The sequence below is a fragment of the Bacillus rossius genome, chromosome 11 (assembly GCF_032445375.1).
Source record: "Bacillus rossius redtenbacheri isolate Brsri chromosome 11, Brsri_v3, whole genome shotgun sequence".
Lineage (NCBI taxonomy): Eukaryota > Metazoa > Arthropoda > Insecta > Phasmatodea > Bacillidae > Bacillus > Bacillus rossius.
Genome location: NC_086338.1, coordinates 56,251,455 through 56,274,023, shown reverse-complemented (window position 1 = coordinate 56,274,023; position 22,569 = coordinate 56,251,455). Strand labels below are relative to the sequence as shown.

The 22,569-nt window shown below is 42.9% G+C and overlaps 1 protein-coding gene across 1 annotated transcript; it reads left to right on the top strand.

The window, feature by feature from the left end:
* Window positions 1-999: 999 nt before the first annotated feature.
* On the top strand, window positions 1,000-21,779 carry LOC134537062 (ubiquitin carboxyl-terminal hydrolase 5). The gene is made up of 14 exons (XM_063377291.1): window positions 1,000-1,240; window positions 4,643-4,768; window positions 5,787-5,969; window positions 6,924-7,030; window positions 8,019-8,206; window positions 9,576-9,721; window positions 12,167-12,360; window positions 13,717-13,788; window positions 13,878-14,073; window positions 14,962-15,140; window positions 15,236-15,367; window positions 17,030-17,412; window positions 19,264-19,470; window positions 21,174-21,779. The coding sequence occupies exons 1-14, from the start codon at window positions 1,136-1,138 to the stop codon at window positions 21,344-21,346; spliced, it is 2,391 nt and encodes a 796-aa protein (XP_063233361.1). The 5' UTR covers window positions 1,000-1,135; the 3' UTR covers window positions 21,347-21,779.
* The last annotated feature ends 790 nt before the right edge of the window (window positions 21,780-22,569 follow it).

The window sequence follows — 22,569 nt, the reverse complement described above, 5'->3', positions numbered from 1 at the left end:
ATTCTGCATGACAATGATATGACAAAATGTGAACTCCTCCAGCTCGTTCGTGGTCGACGTCCACCTCCCAGGTTTCGCATAGATGAGATGTTAGAAGAACATGGGCATGAAGTAATAAGATTACCACCATACCACTGTGAGCTTAACGCTATTGAGTATGTATGGAACATTGTGAAATCACGTGTTGCTGAAAAAAATGTCGCTCAATCATCACGTTCCATTGAAAACATCACAACAGAAGCAATCACTAGTGTCACCAAAGAAGAATGGCAAAATGCTATTTTACATGTAAAACATACAGAAGCAGAGTACTGGACAGGTGACTGTCTAATGGAGCACGAAATTGAGAAAATTGTTGTTAACTTTGGCGAGTCCAGCTCAGACAGTGAATGGGACTTTTCGGACAACAGCAGCACATATTCCAATGATAACATATCAGGAATTGAAGAACTAAATGGCTGAGTGGGCGTTTGTTACGTGCACTATGCACGAAACTGTGTTGAAATGTTTCTTGCATTTTTTTCATTAATTAATCACACAAACAATATTTTCTTTGATTATAGGCAAATGTATACCGACATATATGTTAAATATGGTGCTGAGTGAAATAATTATTATAACACAAACGGTACGATGCGATGCTGTGACACACTTTGGTACACACTGTGAAATCTTCGTAGACACTGTGTTTCGCTGTTTCATACGACTGTACCTTCAGCTTATCACAACATTTCTTACTGCACGACTGCGCTTCACGGCCATCGTTTCATCCAGGTAATCATGCTTACATGTTGCGTACACTTATGAATGCATGTGTATACTCCTTGCTTCCACAGCTAACCGTATTCCCCTACTGCCAACCCCTCCTCATTCCCCAACCCTCTCTCACTGCGACACTAGCGCTCCCGTCACACCCCTCCTCGGGACCACAGTTGGCTTGGGCGTTTAGTAACTTCTTAGCTTCATATCTATCTTGTCTATGGTATGGTTGAACCCAAAAAAAAAAAAAAAAAAAAAACTATTAAAGCGCGTCAACTCTTGTTTATTAAGTTTTGGTGTTTAACTGAAAGTTATATTATAATTTTGTGATTTTGTTTTACGTTTCAAAACGGTGAGAGTAGTGGAAGAACGTCAAATGGCAGCTATAGATATTATTGCATCACATTTAAACGATATTCGTGTGCCAAACAGCAATGCGAGAGTTTACAAGGATGAGTGTGTACTTTCATTCGATACGCCTGTGAGTTTAATTTTTTTCGTAGTGGTATTTATCTAGCAGTGAGTGGGGCACAGCCGGAAAATTAAAAATAAAAAACCTGTACACCTTTTATAATTATTTCGCAAAGCGGCATCTCGATATTTCAAGTAGTTTAGCTTGCAAATAATTACGTAGAATAGATTTTGATACATAAGATTTTATGTGAAGAGTTTAATTAGGTTCAGTTAACCCCTTTTAAGATAATGTAAAAACGTGGGAAAATGTTTATATGTTAAGCTATATTGATTGATCTTGATGCTGCAATTGATTGATTTGATTGATTCACTTGCGATTGGGTTTCCGCCCGTTTCCAAGGAGTCCCCCCTTAAGGCTAGTCCACATATTTCGTCCTCGGACAGTGGTCCGCGGACGCCCAACGTCCGCGAACGAATGCACACATTTGTGCTGTCTACATGCTGCTGGTCCGAAGCAGGTCCGAAGTAAAGCTTAGCAGTCGTAACACCAGAGTGCAGTAAATGTGCGAGGCATTTGCTTTTGTCTACATCGAGTTGTTTTCATTTAAAGTCGTCTGCTAGATTTACATATGCATAGTTTATTTTGTTTCAATTGTTTTGAAATTTAAGTTTGCAGGTTATATTTTGTACATTAATTTTGACAATATGTTAAACAAATAAATATTACAACATAATATAATTGAGCTTTTATCATACGTGGCACAATATTAGGTGAATTATTGCCTAAGCAGTTTTAACTTCAGACAAATCTTCATATAGTTTTCAAGACGTCTGCATGTAAAACCACAGTGTAAAACAAGGAAAATATTAACAAACATTAACCTCAAGTCGTTCTCTTAGCGACCAACTCTTTTTTTTTATTTCAGGTCAAATTGCTCCAAACTCTTACAAATCCCGCGAGTCAAACAAATCTCTGACTCGTCCGCGGACTAAAAGTTAAAAATTGCGAATGATCTTGGGACATGGGACATTGGGACACGGGGACGTGATGTCAGAGGGTCACGTGCACCAATCAGCAGTTAGCTGTCCGCGGACTACGGTCCGAGGACGAGGTATGTGGACTAGGCTTTACTCACCCAATTTCGGAAGCCTCTTCCGTAAGTCCTTTCCTCTTCTCACATTAATTATCTTTACCTCAATCCCATTAGGCCTACTCTTCCGCCTCGTCCTTAGCAGGAATACTTACCTTCCTCTTTCTGTTCTTATCCACTCTCTCTGAATCTTCCACCCATGATGCCTCCTCTCTACACACCCCTTTGTTCAACCAGTCTCCCAGCATTCCCTAGCCCCCCCTCGCCACTTGTCATCCTAAAAAAAGTCACCAATCTCTTATCTCCTCCTTCAGTGTAGTGTGTCCCCACCCCAGCTCCGTCATCACATACAGCCTATGCGTCCCACCCTTCGCCCCTTCCCTCCTCCAGCACGTACCATCACCCATCTAGCTGCTCTACGTTGCACCCTTTCCAGTTCCTTAATTTCTATCTCTGGGTACGAGTCCCAAATTGCCACTGCATATTCAAGCATTGGCCTCACCAACATTGGATACACCTTCTCCTTTACTCTCCGTCCTGTCCCCTTCAGTGTCCTGGCAATCAGCCCCAGCCCTCTCCTCCCCTTCTCTACCACCCGCTGCACCAGCTTTCCTGAACCTGGGTCACTCTGCAGGGTTGCTCCCAGGTGCTTGTATTGCCCAGTCTCTGATTTTACCACATTCCTTTTCAAGTACACACTGCAGCCAAACTATTTTATTCCCGATTGTTCTTATTACCAGCAAGTTATTCCCCCTCTCTGTCCTTATTCTCTTTATTCCTTTCTGGAGTTCTCTCTGTCCTGTTACCCAGCTTTATCCACGCTCCCACCCCACTAAGCAAGTGGTACATCCTCACCTTTCTTTCTGGGTGATTATTCCGCTATCGTGTATCCATGGCGTGATCCTGAATTCATTCTGCCCACCTTTGATCTTTTAAACTCTCATCCTATTTTCGATAATACATCTGATTTGCTTACAACATGCGTACTCCCTTTTACATTATTTCTTATACTCCTCCAAGTACCCTTCACCGCTAGTTGCTCTCTGCTGCACACTTTCCAGTTGTGTTCTGTCTTCTGTCCCTACTACCAACCGTTTCATCTTTTCTATCTTCTCCTCCTAACCTATCAATCCCTCTTACATCCTCCTCCTGAAGATTCTAACCTTTTTAAGTATTGCATTTTCCTTGAATTTAACATGGTGCAGTATTTAATCGCTTAATTACTTTGTGTTTTCTTTGTGTTTTTCCGGCATATATCTTTAATTGCTCGAGTAGATTAATTTAGTTTGTCGGCCTACGAGGCCTGTCGCGTCCTACACCTGGCTGGTGGGGCTGCTGCCTATAGGTCGCCAGGTGAGCCTGTGGTCCAGACAGTGTAGCAGTCAATGAAGATGCCTCGTCGGGGCCTGCTACTATCTGAACATGAGCTTTGCCGATGTAATTCATCTTCAGCCTCACACCAGCAACGGTGGGAGCTGTTATCGCTCCCACTATGATGAGATTCCAGTAGCATTTCCTCCACTGCGGGACTCAGCACGTTCTACGAGGTCCCCGCCGTCCGACGCTCAGCATTGAGTCTCGGGTTGTACGATGTGCTCCTTCCCATGCTTCGGGCCATTGTTTAATTCAGAATTCACGGACTGTCTTGGTTATTACAACAGCTATACTAGCCCGCGTGACATAATAAGTAAATTCCTTCTGGCTGTTACTAACTATGAAGCCTGTAAGTAAATATCAAACGTTATGCCGATATGCATTCCACGGAACAGGAACCGTGTATATCTCCTGTCCTTGTGTCCGGACGTACATATGTTTTTTTGCCTCTGCGTGTGTGTGCCCTTCCTTATTCCATAGTCTTCCATTGGGAACATGGTCGCTAAGTCTCTCTTTCACTGCTCTAGTGGGCTCTGCTTCGCTGGTCCCACATGTGTTGCGTCTAGTTGCCCCTGGTACGCCTCTCTACCAGACAATGCTGCTTGTAATACACCACTGTTTCTTGAATCAGCTCGCAAGAAAGCACGTCACATTATCACTTTTAACATTTGAGCTGTAATCTTTGTTGCAAGCAATGGTGGTTTATTGTAGCTAACTGGTTGTTAGTGTTATTATATTTAAGTGAAAGTGTGACAGATTTATTAGGATGTTTAGGAAATGCTAAGGTTGGATGTAGTGTATGTGAACATTTTGGCCACGCTAAACCAGTAAGCCTAATAATTTTGATTGTATAAAATGTGGCTGTTTATTGATTCCAGTTTGGTACAAGTTATACTAGGAGTATGTATTTTACTGTCTTTTACTTGCCAACAATATTTCTGTATAAAAAAATTGTATTGTATAAAACTTGTTTTCGGATGTATTTTGATTGATTTTTTTTTTAGGAAACGGAAGGTGGACTTTATGTGAGTTTGAAAACTTTTCTTGGCTTTGGGCGTGACTACGTTGAGTTGTACCATCAACAGACTGGAAATTCCGTCTTTCTGCACATTGTCCGCACAAAACGAAAGGTTGGTTGTGTTTCTATCCAGTGGCGTAGCTAAAGTGACTGGCGCCCCTGGCCAGACTTGAAAATGGCGCCACCCTCATGCATTAAAAGAGAGGGGGGAGGGTTCAGTAACCGTGAAACTATTGCAGCGGTGCCACCCGCTTGCTACGCCACTGTTTCTATCAGCCAGCATGTTAGCATAATATATATATTTTTTGCTGTTGTCAGCTAATTTTTTCCATATGTGAATGTAGTGTATAATTTAGTTTAATGTTTGGTAGAAAATATATTTAGTTGCTGTTAAAGAAGTTTTTATTTTATTTTAAATACTTTAAATGTTTCTGAGTATATATATTTAGTTTAATAGAAGTGAGGATTCCTATTTTAATGTCACGAAACACAGAATATTTTTAGTGATTTAATTTTCTCTTTAACCTATGTACCTACTGAAAATTTCCTGTTTTTAAATGGTTAATGATTATGTGAGTATTTTCAGTGTTAACCTTTACTCACACATTTTTCTGTGAAGTGACCTTGATATGATCCTGTATATATTGATCATGTAGTACATTATGCTTGCTGTTTTAATATAGTAAGTCGAAAGATTCTGGACAAAAAAATACTTGCGGTAGGCCATTAACAATGAATTACGATTTTAAGTTGACTCATAGTTCATTCTTATATCACAAGTTTGTGCTATTTCCAGGATATTTCAATGTACTTAAATTAAAATGGCAAGCATTTAATTTACTTGTATACATTGGACACTGAATTCCTTTTAAACAACTTTTATTGTTTATTATAGGCCTATGTAGCAACATTTCAGTGTATTTGACCAAATTTAAATTAATTATCGTCATTTTAAAGATATATTTTGACAATTTTTATAAACCTAAGGACAAAACACCATTTATGTTATTCAGGTTTAATAACTTTAAATTTCCATACTTTTTTTTTTTGAGGAATTCTTGTGAACATAAGTTAAACTCTTTCTGTATTCCATTTGAGTCCAGTATATAGTTATTTTCCTTCATGCGCAGATACTGCCCGACCCGAAAGGCGATGGTCCGGAGAAGAAGATAACCAGGCTCGCGATTGGCGTGGAAGGTGGTTTCGACCCAGACTTTGGAAAGAAGAAGTTTGAGTACGAGGAATCATACTCGCTTGTGGTGATGCCGGGTTTCGTCAGCGTTCCGTGGCCGAATGACAGTCTCCCAGACATCGTAAGTGAATGCGTCCATTTGTTAACACAAAAACAGTCATTACAAAAAAACTTGAACGTCTACTCGATTATGAGACGTACCTTTTTTGGTTTTTGAGTTTTGAAATTGGGATGCTTGTTATGATATATGGCATCTTACGTTCGCTAAATCTACTCGGTTCTAAGACATGCCTATTTAATCAATGTCTATTTAAATTGGAAAATAATTATGTCTTACCATATTGAAAGTTTCGTACATTTGCAAGCAAATCCACTAAAATTTGTAACAAGCATAAATACGGCAGGTTATTTAGTAAGCTGGCAATTCATAAGGGATGGCTAGTTGGCGGTCGCATTAAGATAAATTGCTGCTAACATTAGGTTCAACACAGTGTGAGTAAGGCTTCTTTTTACATATAAAAAAAAATCTTATTTAAAGTTGAAGCAGCAATATAAATACAAGGTTGACTTGTAAATCCTTTGCAAAAAAAAATGCTGTGAGTTTAGTAAATTATCTTGAAAAAACTAATTCACTTTTATTATTAACATTCGCCTGTTAATTAAAAACACTACTTTTGATTACTAGCATATTATATCTGTTGTTTGACTTAATTTTTTGAGAAAATATATCTTAGATACATGTAACAAGTTTTTTTTTTTTTTTTCAAGTGTATTACAGCTCCGAAAAATGATAAAATATAGCTTTTCCCTTTCGTTGCTTACAATTTGCACTATAATTTAAGTAGATCAATTGATTAATTTTTTTTAGAATTATTATAGTTTTAAAAAAAAAAACCTGGTACATTATTTGTAAAATAAATTGGTTAAAACATTAGTGGTAATACGATGTTACCGAAATGGTGGTCCCTTGGATCTGTGTCCTCTGTTTAGTCTTAAAACGCAGCAGCTTGAGTGTGAGGGATAAACGAAAGCGGAGGCGGCGTGCCTGTTTGAGCGTGTTGGTGTCGCCGCGCAGGTCAGGAGCAGCGTGGTGGCGGTACTGGAGGCGAGGTCAGCGGCCAAGCTGGCGGAGATGGAGGCCCTGGCCGGGACGTGGGACGGCGAAGCGCGCACGGTCACCAAGTGAGTGCGCTGGTTCCGCGTCTCACCGCACTTCAGCCAGTCGGGGCTCGTGACGGGTCGCTTTGGCGACAGAGAGTCACTATTTTTTTTACAAGTTACTTTGCTCTCTCTCTCCTCCCCCCCCCCCCCCCCCAGAAAATTAAATAAAATTCACTTTTTAATCCAGAAAGTCCACTGATGACGGACATTTGTCGTAAGCTTCTGCATTTTTTTTTCCCTTTTCGTTCAAATCAAATTTCGAATTGTGTATCGGCACTTTCACGAATACATATTAAATGTTTTTTTCTAATCAAATTTTAACATACAGCGAAATTTATTTTCGCGCTTTAAAGTCTTCATGTGCTCTATTGTCGCCTGAAAAAAATTTTTTTCACCTCTTACACTAAGTTCACGAACACCGTATCTATCTTTCCAGCCAGACAGCCATCCCACACTGGCAGTAAAAGCAGGGTCACCTTTCAATTTTTTCATTGAGTTCGAGCGCAAACGCTTGTAACGTTACGTCAGACAGCGAACGCCTTGTTCACGTTGTTGGCCCAACCAGATGTACAAAGCCTCTTTTAATTTTCGTTTTTTTGTTGTTTTTTTTTTTTAATGTGCTTCTGCTAGCCAGAATGTCCTTATTCACAATTTTCACACAAACATCTTCAATTTCTTTCAGAATTTTTTTTTTCCCAATCAGAAAGAGTTTGTTTTTCCACTCCTAAATCTTGCGCGATTCTAGTTATTAATTCACCTGCATCGGTACGAAATCAGGCTTGGTGTTTTTGCTCTATTGTTACGATCACTTTCTTATGTTTAGTAGCCATTACTTTGCTCATAATAAGTGCGTACACTAAGACACTCGCACTGAACAAAAGTGACTGTCACCAGCACGTGTGATGATCGACTGAAGGGAACAAAAGGAAACGACTCGTGGGTACGGAGCGAGGGAGCTTCTCGGGAGACGAGGCGACGAGCGTGGTGTGTGTGTGGTCCCGACGTGCAGGCACGCCAACAGTCTCCCGCAGCTGGACAACGGCAGGAGGATCCCGCCGAGCGGGTGGAAGTGCGAGCGCTGCGACATGGCCCAGAACCTGTGGTTGAACCTCACGGACGGCTCGATCCTGTGCGGCCGCAAGTTCTACGACGGCAGCGGCGGGAACGACCACGCGGTGCACCACTACAAGAACACAGGTGAGGCAGAGTCCTAAAGGGCAGAAAAAAAAACGGTTTGTAGTTATATTTGGGTATTCATTTAGTTCAATTAAGGTTCATTTTTAACTACTGTGTACACTTTTTCCTAAATTACAACAATCTAAATAACTGTCCGCAAATGATTTACAATTTCATATGCCCCCATTAGTCGTCATGGTTCTCTATACTGTTCGTCTCGTAACACGCATCCTGGTCGCAACACACTGCCTCTGCCTCGCACTACTTGCTCGTCCGCCGCGCTGTGACTCCGTTCCCGATGATGCTCCAACCTTTGCACACAAAGCCGGTCGCTGTTCGCAGGCCATCACTTGCCAAGGGGTCACTCACCGTATTCACTTCACTCCACTTTGCAGGACGGCCTCTGGAAAGGTCTTAACATCCCTCCGAAGTGTTGCTTCAAAAAAATGTCCCCTGACTTAAAGAACAAAGGTGTCGTAGTTACGCCACTTCACGAGACAGGGCTCTGGGGATTCGGCACGAATCCTCCTGAGTGTGAGAAGCCCCTGGACTCCATGGGAAGAGAGAGGCCCACCGATGCAGGGTCCGTGTTGCGTAAGAGAGAGAGGGAGTGATGGGTGCTATCTGAGTTGTTCCTGTTGAAGGGGAGGCGGGGTGGGAGTGTCTCTACGAAACCCACGGCCCGGAGTGCAGGCCTCTTCGCTAGCAGTCTCGTTAACAGCACATTTTATTTCACTTGTGTGACGTTCCAAGTGTGTGTGTTACTAACCACTTGACTTTTGACGTGACAACGTCTAATAAATCGATGAACGTCGAGTGAACGCACAAATAAGTGTCCCGTAACGCACATTGTCCCGTTATGTTGTGACCCGTTACGCTCATTGTACGCTTGCGCCGCATCTATCTCTCTTCCACTCGATTGGAACAACCATCAATTTGACTTTTTCGAGGCACATTAAACTTGAAACACTCCTAATTCGTTTCCTACTTTTCCTATCATCATCCTATCTTTAACAGAATAACACAGATTGGAAGAAGTTAAATAGCAAACATTGTATAAAAGTTATAGTTAAAATAATCTTTTCGTTAAAGTAATAAACATATTTGAATTAATGAGTGCAAATAAAAGTAAATTTATCAATTAAATTGTAGATTTCATTTCACTCCTTCTTTGTATCCATACAAATTAGTGATAATTCAATAAAAAATGATTCAATTTTATTCATAAAAGTATGCAATCATTTCATCACTGTTTTGTTGCGAATGACGTCACGTTAAACTATCGTCCGTAAACCAACTTTACAGACAACCGATTTTTTTGTTCAGGTTTTATGCAAAATCAGTGGTTTTTTTATCAAGTAGATTTTTATTTTTATTTTTTCCCCGCTAGGATTTCCCCTTGCGGTGAAGCTGGGCACGATCACCAAGGACGGCAAGGCGGACGTGTACAGCTACGACGAAGATGACATGGTGGAAGACCCGAATTTGATCCAGCATCTGGCACATTTTGGGATCAACATCGCGAACATGGAGAAGGTGACGTCGTCTGGATTTTGAATGCTCCATGTCGACTGTATTTTGATTGCTCCTGTGCCTACGCTAACTCCGATATTTGTTTACCTCCTCATGTTTCCTGCTTCCTTGCGTTTCATACCAGTTTCATTTAGTCATATACCTGTGCAAATATTTAAAAGTTTTGATTACCAAAACAAATAATTTATTATTTTATTTAAAATATTTACATTTTGAAATAATGAATTTTTGTACTATATTTTGATTATAGTGAAGTTGTTACACATAAGAAAAAAGTTTTAATCCTAGATGCTGATAAAATATATCTAATTATGTAATTTATCCCACTTTGTGCCATTGAGGAATTTTTTTTTAACATTTACTAAAATAAAATCTAGCAAGTTCCTGCATGCATTGTTTATTTTGACTTTTAGTTTTATAGCATAATCGGTTCCGATAATTCACCTAAAAAAAAACTTTCTGCAATTACTTGAGTCAAATCGAAAATTCAAGGACTCGCTTAAAAATGATCACATCAGGACTTCACTCAAAGGTGTAAATACTGAACTCGAGTCGACTCAATTTTACTCAAAAAATTTACAAATTCATCCATTTCTAATTAAAAGGGTAACTATGAGCTGATTGTTGTACTATTTTGTAAAATTTTTTTATTTTTATTTTGCAACTGTCATAGAATTGAATGTTTTTTGCCTTCTTTTTTTTGTGGTATTTTGTTTTTTTTTTGTGGTATTTTGCAGTCCCTGAAGTTTACTCTACCTCTTCTGCCAGTATAATATCACAAATGCTCATTAATTAATTTTTTATTGTTCTAAATGTATATGTTTCGGAAAAATTTATTACAAATCATTTTATTGTAAAAATTCTGTTTTTTTTTCTTTTTTTAACTATATTGGTGGAGTAAATATTATTAAACAGTAACACGGAAATCTTATTTTTTGAAAACTATAAATGGCCAGTAATAAACCCATGAAAACTTGTCCCTGTACAGTAGCAGCGGTTCTGCGCACATTGGCCGTGGTGTTGTTCCAGGTGAATTCTAAACTGGTACTAAAGTACTTGATACTTGAATAGTGTAATCGTTTGCAGTACCTGATACAGGCGTGTATCAGTTACAAAGTAGCATGTTGATACTCTGCAACCCACCTCTAGTAGCAGCTCAGCATCACCTCTCGTGGTCCCTCGAAGACCGGGCGGTGGACGGCAGGCAGAGCCCGGGGCCTGTGGGAGCATGCTGGCAGAGCCCGGGGGCCTGTGGGAGCGCGCTGGCAGAGCCGGGGGCCTGTGGGAGCATGCTGGCAGAGCCCGGGGCCTGTGGGAGCGCGCTGGCAGAGCCCGGGGGCCTGTGGGAGCGCGCTGGCAGAGCCCGGGGGCCTGTGGGAGCATGCTGGCAGAGCCCGGGGCCTGTGGGAGCGCGCTGGCAGAGCCCGGGGGCCTGTGGGAGCGTGCCGGCAGAGCCCGGGGGCCTGTGGGAGCACGCCGGCAGAGCCCGGGGGCCTGTGGGAGCGCGCTGGCAGACCCGGGGGCCTGTGGGAGCGCGCCGGCAGAGCCCGGGGGCCTGTGGGAGCGCGCCGGCAGAGCCCGGGGGCCTGTGGGAGCGCGCCGGCAGAGCCCGGGGGCCTGTGGGAGCATGCGGGCAGAGCCCGGGGCCTGTGGGAGCGCGCTGGCAGAGCCCGGGGGCCTGTGGGAGCGTGCTGGCAGAGCCCGGAGGCCTGTGGGAGCGCGCCGGCAGAGCCCGGGGGCCTGTGGGAGCGCGCCGGCAGAGCCCGGGGGCCTGTGGGAGCGCTCCGGCAGAGCCCGGGGGCCTGTGGGAGCGCGCCGGCAGAGCCCGGGGGCCTGTGGGAGCGCGGGCAGAGCCCGGTGCCTGTGGGAGCGCGCCGGCAGTGCCCGGGGGCCTGTGGGAGCGCGCCGGCAGAGCCCGGTGGCCTGTGGGAGCGCGCCGGCAGAGCCCGGGGGCCTGTGGGAGCGCGCCGGCAGAGCCCGGGGGCCTGTGGGAGCGCGGGCAGAGCCCGGGTGCCTGTGGGAGCGCGCCGGCAGTGCCCGGGGGCCTGTGGGAGCGCGCCGGCAGTGCCCGGGGGCCTGTGGGAGCGCGCCGGCAGAGCCCGGGGGCCTGTGGGAGCGTGCCGGCAGAGCCCGGGGGCCTGTGGTAGCGCGCCGGCAGAGCCCGGGGGCCTGTGGGAGCACGCCGGCAGAGCCCGGGGGCCTGTGGGAGCACGCCGGCAGAGCCCGGGGGCCTGTGGGAGCACGCCGGCAGAGCCCGGGGGCCTGTGGGAGCGCGCCGGCAGAGCCCGGGGGCCTGTGGGAGCATGTCGGCAGAGCCCGGGGGCCTGTGGGAGCGCGCCGGCAGAGCCCGGGGGCCTGTGGGAGCGCGCTGGCAGAGCCGGGGGCCTGTGGGAGCACGCTGGCAGAGCCCGGGGGCCTGTGGGAGCGTGCTGGTTCGTGCCGTTGCAGACGGAGAAGTCCATGGTGGAGCTGGAGCTGGACCTGAACCAGAAGTACGGGGAGTGGGCCCTCATGCAGGAGGACGGCAGCAAGCTGAGGCCCCTGTACGGCCCCGGCTATACGGGGCTCGCCAACCTCGGCAACTCCTGCTACCTGAACAGCGTCATGCAGGTGGTGTTCACCGTGCCGGACTTCCAGACCAGGTCAGCTCCCGGCCCTCGGCTTTGTACACGGTTGGCAGTGTTGAACCTACTGCCTTCCCCAGTTCTCGTTAGGTTCCGGTTCTTAAAAAAGGGGGTTGTCTGTAAAGTCGGTTTACAGACGATAATTTTTACACGATAAGTCATAAAACATTGATGAAAAATTGTATACTTTTTAATTTTCGATTATTATTTACAGTTTTGTGCAAATTTAATTTTAATAATTTGTTTAAATATAATCACGAACAAGTATTTAAAAAGCCCGCCTTAACCTGTTGATATTATAGAAGATTTTCTCGCTGGGTGGCTAGCTGGGTCTTGCACACTCTGCTCAGGCAGAACGTGAAAATTTTTCATGCATGCTGCCGGCATTCATCTATTTATAAGACGTTATCACGTCAAAAATCCGTTCTCAGTTTTAGGTTAAACCTGGTACAATTTTCAGTCACCATGAAAGTACAGCATGCTGTGTTTATTTGTGACCTATCAGTGCCCCACTTTCCGTAATCTGACCACAAGTCACCTAGCCGATGGAAAAAAAGAAAAAAGTGTGTCAGTTTTATTGTTTAGCCCCAAATATTGTGATTATAAATATATAGAGGCAGGTTAATTTCATGAACCGCAAAACTGTACGAAGTAAGGCAAATTCCATTTTATTTTATGATTACTGCAAAAATTCAAACACAAAGCCTAATTTGTTTTCTAATCATGAAATCAGCTCATATTTACACTTTTAACTGGAACTCTTCACTTGTTCAAGTCTTATCTCTGCCATGCTTGTAAGCCATTCCCAAATTAACCTTGGTGGTGACATCACCATCCTATAAAATAAATAGAACATACTAGCCAATTGTGTTTAGGTTGTAACTTTAATAGGTTATCAGTTGTAATTTTTTAAATGCCCTTGATACTAATATGATTGCTGAGTCTATACTCTCATGTGGCATGGGTCAATGGTAGAGACTTGAAAATGTGTAGGTTATGTTTTGCTTATGCGCAGTGTTATTTTTTTTTTTACAAAATTCACTTCAGAAAGTTAGGTTATTTTATTTTACATGCTCTTTTGTTTAGTGACTTAGAATTATAAAAAGAAAAAATACAGTATAAAAAGTTTTTATCTTACTACATATAATACTAAAGGTGCAGAAAAATTTTAACTTGTCAATGATAAATTTAGTTAGAATATTGAACACTTTGAAAGTGGATTCTTTAAAGTTGGGGAAAGCGCCTGGGTGGCTATAGGTCATTCTTTTTTCCCAACTCTTCTTATATTTGTCTGTTCTCTGTTCATCTCTGTGACCTGCTGATGATTATACATAAAACCCAGACAAATGGATCGATGTTCCTTTGTGATTCCAGGTTCGTGGAGAAGGCGCCGGAGATATTCTCCGCCTTGCCGGCCGACCCGCCTTCGGACTTCAACGTGCAGATGTGAGTTGGTTGTGTTGGACGTGGTGGTTGCCGCGAGACGCGCCGCCGGGGGCAAGTTCGATGTGTGTGACGCACCAGTGTTGTGGCAGGGCCAAGCTGGGGGTGGGACTGCTGTCGGGGCGCTACTCGCGGCCCCCGCCGGAGGGCGAGGAGGCGGACGACGACCGGAACGGCATCTCCCCGCGCATGTTCAAGGCCCTGATTGGCCGCGGCCACCCGGACTTCTCCACCAAGAGCCAGCAGGACGCCCAGGAGTTCTTCCTGCACCTCGTCAACGTGCTCGAGGTAACGGCAGCTTCCTTCTGTTCCACAGAGACAATCCAGTCTGCATTTTTAATAATCAGCTGAGCTTTAAAAGACATTATGTGGTGAACTGCGATAGAACCAAAATAGTTTTTGAGTATTTCGTCTGTAGTTCCGTGAGTATCTGAGTGTACCAAACCATGAATTTATCAAACTTTTGTCTATAAACTTTCTTTTGGACGACATCATCATAGGTAAGTGTACGTTTGAATTATTCTTAACTGCTCTATATTTCAAAATGATGTTTGAAAATGTAATCAGTTTTGGATTGTGAATAAATCCAATCTTACATGCTAAGGCTCGAAATTAAGAAGCGAGATATTGGGCTCAATAATCAAGTCAAAATTTGGAGGACTTGTGTGTATAAACTGGATTTTCAAGTTTCGAGCTAAGCCCAGTTCATGTCAGGTTTTGTAACTTCGATCCGTTCCTTGGATTTCGTGTATATTATCTAAATGACCTTATTTTTAAATCTATTTCGGTTTTGAACAAAGTGTCCAATGGGTCCTCTATTCCATCCCACCCCAGAGTGACTTGGGAAAAGGTCCGTTTACTGCTTTTCTGCTGTAGGGCTGTTACTTCATGTTAGTATAAGAGACACAGCATTTTAAATAAAGAACATGAAATAACCATACCTACAGTGTTCAAAATTTTGCAACGTCTGTATGTGAAGAAATTAACCTTGTTCATAAAATGGGTAAGTATGTCACCATCAAGAAATTAAAAACGTATTCACAAGTATCGTGTACGTGGTGGTCGGGAATTAAGAACAACTAATTGAGTTGCGAAGAGAGGAAAACGGCAGCTAGGAACCGCCAGTTCAAACACGTTACCTAGACCCGTGGTAGGCACGTACTGATCTGTTTGCAGCGAAACAGCCGTCACCAGTCGAATCCGTCGGAGTGCTTCAAGTTCCGCGTGGAGGACCGCTTCCAGTGCGGGGAGTCGAAGAAGGTGAAGTACACGTACCGCACGGAGTACAGCCTGCCCCTGCCGATACCCCTGGAGGCGGCCGTCAACAAGGACGAGGTCGCCGCGTACGAGAAGAGGTACGCGGGCCGGGACCTTCGTGACCTTCCTTCCGCCGTTCCCCCTTTTCCTCAGGCAGCTTCGAGAGCCTGGCCTCGTTTTCTCGATCTTCCAGCGCGGAGAAGGACAGAGAGCGGGTCGTCAGGCCCCGGGTGACGCTTGCGTCGTGTCTGGAGGTGTTCTCTCGGGCGGACGTTGTCGAGCAGTTCTACAGCACCGCCATTAACGGCAAGACCACGGCAAGGAAGTAAGTTGTTGTGCGTAGCTTGCTGTCGAGGTTGGAACTGATCAGTAGAGACAAGATTTTATGGTTTTATTTCGAGACCAATTTTGTTTTTAAAGTATAGGATTATTAATAATTTTTTTTTGTAATTTTATGAAAGCTTTATATTCTGCAATATTACTATAAAGTGATTTGTGCTAAATTGTTATTTAATTATTTTATTTATTTAATATCTGATATTATCTGGTAAATATATTAACAAAAATTGGTACTATTAAATACCTGCTCTTAATGGAATCCACAGATTTATGCCTCATATATCATGATCCCAAAATGATATTTAATACGTAAAATAAGTTTGGTGCAACCAATTATTGGGAATTTTTTAAAAATTTTAAAGTAGTCACTTTTTCAGAAAACTAAATTTCGAAACTCCCATCATATTTTTTAAAGAATCAACCCCTATTGGATTGTAATATGTCTTATGATAACCATTTAAGTGAGAGCTAATTGAGCTTTCTAACATCAGTCGTCCCCAAATGACAAATATTTTTCTAGATCAGAAACATGTAAAATTTGAATTATTTTGTAAATTAATTTTTGAAAACCCTCTCACTTAATAAATCTAAAAAAAGAAAGAAAAAAATTAATTCTTCATTTACTTCATGCAGGTAAACTATAAACAAAAATTCATTAAAAATTACCGTATATACTCGTGTATAGCGCGCCCTTTTTTCCCCTCAAGTAAAGGAAAAAAATAAGGATGCGCGCTATACACGGAAAAAAAAAATTTGGGGGGGGCGGAGGCGGGGAGGAGTGGAAGTCGTTAACTGCCGGGTGACGTTTCTGGCCAGCCCCCACACATACGCACAAGCAACAAGGCCTCTCTTTCACACACACACGCACGCACACAACCTGGTCTCTCTCTCTCTCACACACACACACACACACACACACACACGTGCGCGCGCAAGCACGCAGGTCTCGTGTTTATTTTTAGACCCCCTCTACAGCTAGTAAAATAAAAGAGAGAGAGAGAGAGAGAAAATGTTGACACCAGTCCCCCCCTACCACTTCCTTCGCTTCTTCACAGCTGCTACCGGTGAGTCATCTACTCCGTGTCACATTCCTGCCTGCCTCCCTTCCTCCCGCTCACGCCCACGTACCAGTTGTGACGATACAGCGCTTCATTATCTTCCGTCTACACAGCAGAGTTTAAGTATTTTCCTGACGCATCACCACACATCAATTTAAATAATCAGGTACCACAAAATGTTAGTAAAATTTATTTATGGGAAAAAAAATTTCAAATTTTTTTTTTCTTTGCAATTTGTTGCAAAAATCGTGGTGCGCGCTATACACGAGGGCGCGCTATACACGAGTAAATACGGTAATTGGGTCAGGCTGAAAGAGTGCTGATTAGATGTGGAATCACCCTAAAATAAAATTTTACCTATGTAAGTAGTACACAAAATCGCTGTTAATATTTGTCAGGGCTCTGATGTTTAAAATAATGAAGAATTTTTTTTTCTTTCTCTCCGGAAAGTTTTTAAATCTTTTAGTTGACCGTCTCGTCGGTAACACTTCGGAAGTGAAGACTGTTTCTCCAGCGGTGTGCGTGAAGGAAGGGGGTGGCAGTGATTGGTCGCGTGGCGGAGCCGACAGTTTCCCGGGGGTCCCTGGCAGGACGACGCGGCTGGCCACGTTCCCCGAGTACCTGCTCATCCACCTGAAGAAGTTCACGCTGCGGGAGGACTGGACGCCCGCGAAGCTGGACGTGGCGGTGGAGATGCCCGACACGCTGGACCTGGGGGCCCTGCGGGGCCCGGGGCCGCAGCCCGGGGAGGAGCCCCTGCCCGAGCAGGCGGCGGGGGGACCCCCGCCCTCCCTCCCCGCGCTCGACCCCGCCCTGCTGCGGGAGTTGGCCGGCATGGGCTTCCCGCCCGAGTCCTGCAAGAAGGCCGCCTACTTCGCGGGCGACCGGGGCGTGGATGCGGCCACGGCGTGGCTCATGGAGCACGTCGCCGACTCGGACTTCGCCGACCCCTTCGTCCCGCCCGGCGTGGACCGTGAGTAGCCCTCCCTGACACCCCCCCCCCCCCCCCCCTCTTCCCCCCGCGGGAACTACGGTCGGACGGGGAACATCGTCGTAATGTCGGAGCCTGAACTTAGTGAGCGCCCGTCTTGTGGGTGGCATGGGCTATACTTGTTGCCTGCAGAGGGCGGGTATACCGACCATGAACTCTTGCGGAAAATTTGCCACAACGGAAAAATTGCAGACTTGGCCGGGAATCGAACCTGGGATTTTAAGGTGTTATTTCTAGATAGATTTCGATTTTAAAACAAGAGATGTTATTGTTTTACTTTTTGTTATTCATAAATATAGCATACAGCAAAGCCCCTTATTTGCACTTTTCATGGGGACAAAGTAAAAAAGTGTTCATAAGTGGGAAAGTGTAAATAAAGGGAAAAGTAAGAAATACGTTAAAGTTAATTAAAATACAGTCGCATCCTGCAGCGTTCAGAACAAATGCACATACACACAAATACACGGGCTACATTACACATACGCATTGCACCACAGTAAAAGAAATTTTAAAAAATGGCCGCAAATTGATGGAAATTTACCGTCAATAGTGCACCGTGCGCGGAGAAAGGTCATTGTACTCGATCAGCTGTTGTTACGGCGCAGCGTGGCCGCCGGCTGGCTCTCTCTGTTCTCTGAGCTGCGCATGCGCAGTATGCTCCGCCCAGACTCGTGACCTTCCATCAGCAGCCAGCCAATAGACGCGAGCTTAGCGGAAAAAAATATAAGCTCCACCTCCCGTGTACCAGTTTTGTCCAGTTCTAATACCAGTTTATCGGTATACGCACCAGTTTTCTCGCTGCCGTGATGTGTTCAAGTTTACATTCATCTTGATGTCTTGATACCAATAATTAATTATTTACGATCCCCAGAAATAAATGGTTAGTTTAAAAAATATGCGTCAATTGTACAATACTTCCGAAATTATAAAATACGTATAAAACATTTACCAAGACTCCGCTCATTTTATCTTGTGAAGTTTATGTCTCGTACCAGTATTTCAGCTAAGTTGTGACATAAATACAGTATCAGCATCCACGTAATATTCCCGACAATCCCATTATGTTTATACATTCGTGATTTTACGTTTTTCCCTAGTACATTTTGTTGTGGTTTTCGATATGAACGCAATCTTTGACTCGTTTCACATGTTTATTCTTGGACAATTCTTTTGCAGTTTCATCTTTTTTGGCGATTGCACCAAGTTGTTTATGGTTGTTACGTGACGTAAATAGCGGGATGGATTCAATTTTTGAGACGTAATTAGCGTGAAAGTATTGTATTGGACTAAATGGGAACTAAACGGGACCTGAAGAATATAGTGCAAATAACGGGAAAAATGTAAATAAGGGATTTTGCTGTATGTTATTTTTAAAAATTACACTTTAATTTTCATGATACTTATTTCACTAAAAACAGTTCAAATTTGACTGATACATGGAACGCTTTTACAAAATAATAACGTGTAATAGACTCAGAACAATAAAAAAAAAATAGGCAAGTGTTGTATGCTAGAATAATGTACCAATGCCATAATATAAAAATGAGTTACTGATAACAGTTGCAAGATTAAAATTTTAAAAAAAAATTAACAATTTTTCCAATGTTTTTTAGCGCATACATTTTGATGCAAACTTCCTGTGCGATTTGAGTACATTTTAAATTAAAAATACTGATTAATTTCATAATATAAGTTACATTTTGGTGCTGTATGGTTGTATTAACTTGCATTTTGGTGTTTAATTTGTAACGGACAAGCTTTCCGGTTTGATGGTTAGTCACGGGGCAGGCGCGAGGGGAAGCGAGAGTGTGTTTGCGACTTGTTGCGGCGCAGTGAAGAAGCCCGGCTTCGTGCCGGACGAGGAGGCCCTGGCAGCCATCGTGTCCATGGGCTTCACGCGGCCCCAGGCCACCAAGGCGCTCAAGGCCACGGGCAACAACGTGGAGCGCGCGGCCGACTGGATCTTCAGCCACCAGGCGGAGCTGGACGCGGAGGAGGAGGAGGCCCCGAGGGAGCCCGAGTTCCGGGACGGCAGCAGCGGTGGGTGCCGTCCGCTCTCGCTGTCACTATCGCTAGGGACCTGGAAAATTCGCGGTTTTGATGACCTCCAGGATAGTCTACACGGTCCTCTGTGCATTCGGGCAAATAACGCCAGTTCGTTGGCTGCTGACTTGCGAGTCGTCTCAACTGGTGTTGGCCTGTGATTCGTTACTTCTTTGGTTGAGGGTTTCTCACTGGGCCCAGAGTCGCCCAGACGAACAGTGAGCCAATAGTAAGAGCAGCTTAAAGGTATATGTGTATGAATGTCAGAGTATCGCAAAATGAATCGGGGGGTGGGCCTTTCAGAACCCTGTTGTACTCTGCTCAAATTTGGTATCACGAGTCTTTCAGCTTTGTTCACCCGACTGTCTTACCCATGATCGACACCCGGATGACACGCTTCGCATATTATTGCCTTGTTTGTAGAACCCTAACATTAGGGTGTTTAGAAGCATTCATTATTGTTTGTACCTTAATAAATTTGCCTTGCCTTTGAAATGGTTTTCCTTCCGTCAGTGTTGAAACACACAGGGGAACTAACGCTTTTCACATTGTTCCTATGTGAAGGGACTTATTGGTACTTCTGTGCGCCTGGAGCTTTTGTACGCTTCAACCATAGTATTCGAAGGATTCTATATTCGAGGAAATTATCCAAGGAAAATATTAAAGGAAATAAAGTATATTTAAAAATTCAGAACTAGTAACCTCAGAAGTTTACTAGGCCATTTTTTTTCTTAATACTTGTCCATTTACCATTCCCTGAAATATCGTAATTTTTACATGTAATTGTAGAAATAAAATTTTAATACGTATTGATTCTGGAAACTTAATTTGTGAAACCACCATTAAAAAAGGGTGGAATGTTTCAGCAACATAGTTTATATTTTTCCTTCATTGTAAATGATTTTATTTTGGACCCTTGACGTGTAGTTTTAGATTCGAGGGGTATATTTGGGGTACTCCCTGGAATTAAGAATTCGAGATTCGGTTTCAAGAAAGTCTTGATCCGACCCATTGCTAAATGAAATTTTTTTTAAATGTTTCTGAAGAATTGTATTTTTGCGAAGAAAATTTGGAATGAGAATTTTGGAAATACTTTATATCATTGTTTTTAATCAAGACCGTCATCCGATAGTAAATTTTTTTATTTCTAAGGAGTCTTAATTCAAAAAGCCATATCTTTATACTTATATTTTTTTTAAATTGCTCTATTGAGTGTATAACATAATTTTATGGAATGTTTTGATATTACTAGTGACCAGCTGCTCTGCTCTGCTCGACATTACGTTTTCTGTTACTGTTGTAAGAAATTTATAAAAAACATAAAGTTTATTATGATTTGCCACCATTGGGCTGAAGCCATCCTTACTTACAAATATATGTTCCACACAGATGCACAATTCTTTTTCCAAGTTACATATTTCTACATACTTGTTTTTGACTACCATAAAAATAACTCCTAAATTATTTGTGGAAAAATTCTATTATCATATTATAACTTTTTATTTTGAGACGAATGTTCCTAACGGTGGCTCTTAGGTGTTTTATATTCAAGCCGATAAACAGTACTGTATTTTTGGATCCAGAACTGAAAATGGCTGAGTATTGGACTGGAATAGGCAACGCGAGCACTAGAGCGTGTGTTCGGAGAGAGTGCAAGCGGGTCGTTGAAGTGTCCCGCGGGGACCCGGGGGGTGTTGCAGTGTACCAGCTGGTGGCGTTCATCTCGCACATGGGCACGTCGACCAGCGTGGGCCACTACGTCTGCCACATCCTCCGCGACGGCCGCTGGGTCATCTACAACGACGAGAAGGTCGCCCTGTCCGAGAACCCCCCGAAGGAGCTCGCCTACCTGTACCTCTACAAGAGGTTATAGACGCTTCGCCCGCGCGGCCCCGCATTTCCCATCGAGCGCGTTCGCCGATTACCAGCAGCTTCGCTTTGGTCGGCCAGCTGATGCTGAATAATTCATGGACTATCAGCGTGTGCAACATATTAACAATTTTTTTTTTAGATATCAGCGTGATTATTTTAACTGTAAATTAAATTTATCTTTTGTGTGTGCTTGTGTTTTAGATGGTTATTTTTTGCTTAAAGGTATATGTTGGCAGTTCGTTCATGTACCACATAATGTTTTTTCATGTGATCGTAATCATACTTATCATTACTACTATGTAAAATTCTAGAATACGCATGTTTTGAAAATTGTTTTTGAATTGGCCGTAATGTATAAACGTCTTGCATACTTGCAGAATGTTTTCCTTGTTTTCATTTGCAATGATTTTTGTTTAGAAAGATTGCAGTACTAAAAGTATTTCAGTTTTTTTTTTTCTTTATCTCTTCCTGATTTCCCATTCATCCAAAAGTTGGAGAATATATATATATATATGTATATATATTTTAATAATTTGTTATCAAACACATGGCAAGCTACTAAACACATAGTAAAATGCATGAGTATAAAGTACATACAGTATCTATCATACAAGAATCTGTAACATTTAAGTTTCAGTTTTTATCATATAAAATATCAGACATTATGATATTGGCTAGAGATGGACTGAGACTCGAAGACTGGAGCTGATTCGAGTGAATGGCTCCAGCTCGACTCAGCTCGAAAGTCGAGTTCATTGTACTTTGCGGGACGAGACCCAACTGTATTTTAAAAAAAAAAAACTGTATACATATTGAATGTAAGTAACTAGAATAAAAACACGTGATACTATTTTGCAAACACTTTACTGTGAAAAACTTATATCTATGATCTTGCTTCTCACACAGTTTTCTTAAAGTACATTTTATTTTACATAATTGCACTCTCCGAAAAATGCATTTTTCACAATTTACATTTAAAAACAGCGAAATTAACAATATGTACTTTAATATGAGAGACTTAAATAATCATGAATTAAAAATATGATGTGGAATAGTAAGATACTTACTGAAACGCATTACTTCTATTGACCATTAGTACTGCAGCATAATCAAATGTGATACTGTATTTACCCGAAAATAATGCGACTGAATATAATGTGACCCCAAACTTTCTAATGACTACATAAAAAAAATAATCTTTGTGGATTGGAAATTCAATTCAAG

Excerpts from the sequence above, each read along its gene's own strand:
- LOC134537062 (XM_063377291.1), top strand. The coding sequence starts at position 1,136 with ATGGCAGCTATAGATATTATTGCATCACATTTAAACGATATTCGTGTG. Across the intron at positions 4,769-5,786 it reads TTGTCCGCACAAAACGAAAG|ATACTGCCCGACCCGAAAGG; the intron begins GTTGGTTGTGTT and ends CTTCATGCGCAG. Across the intron at positions 13,789-13,877 it reads TCGGACTTCAACGTGCAGAT|GGCCAAGCTGGGGGTGGGAC; the intron begins GTGAGTTGGTTG and ends GTGTTGTGGCAG.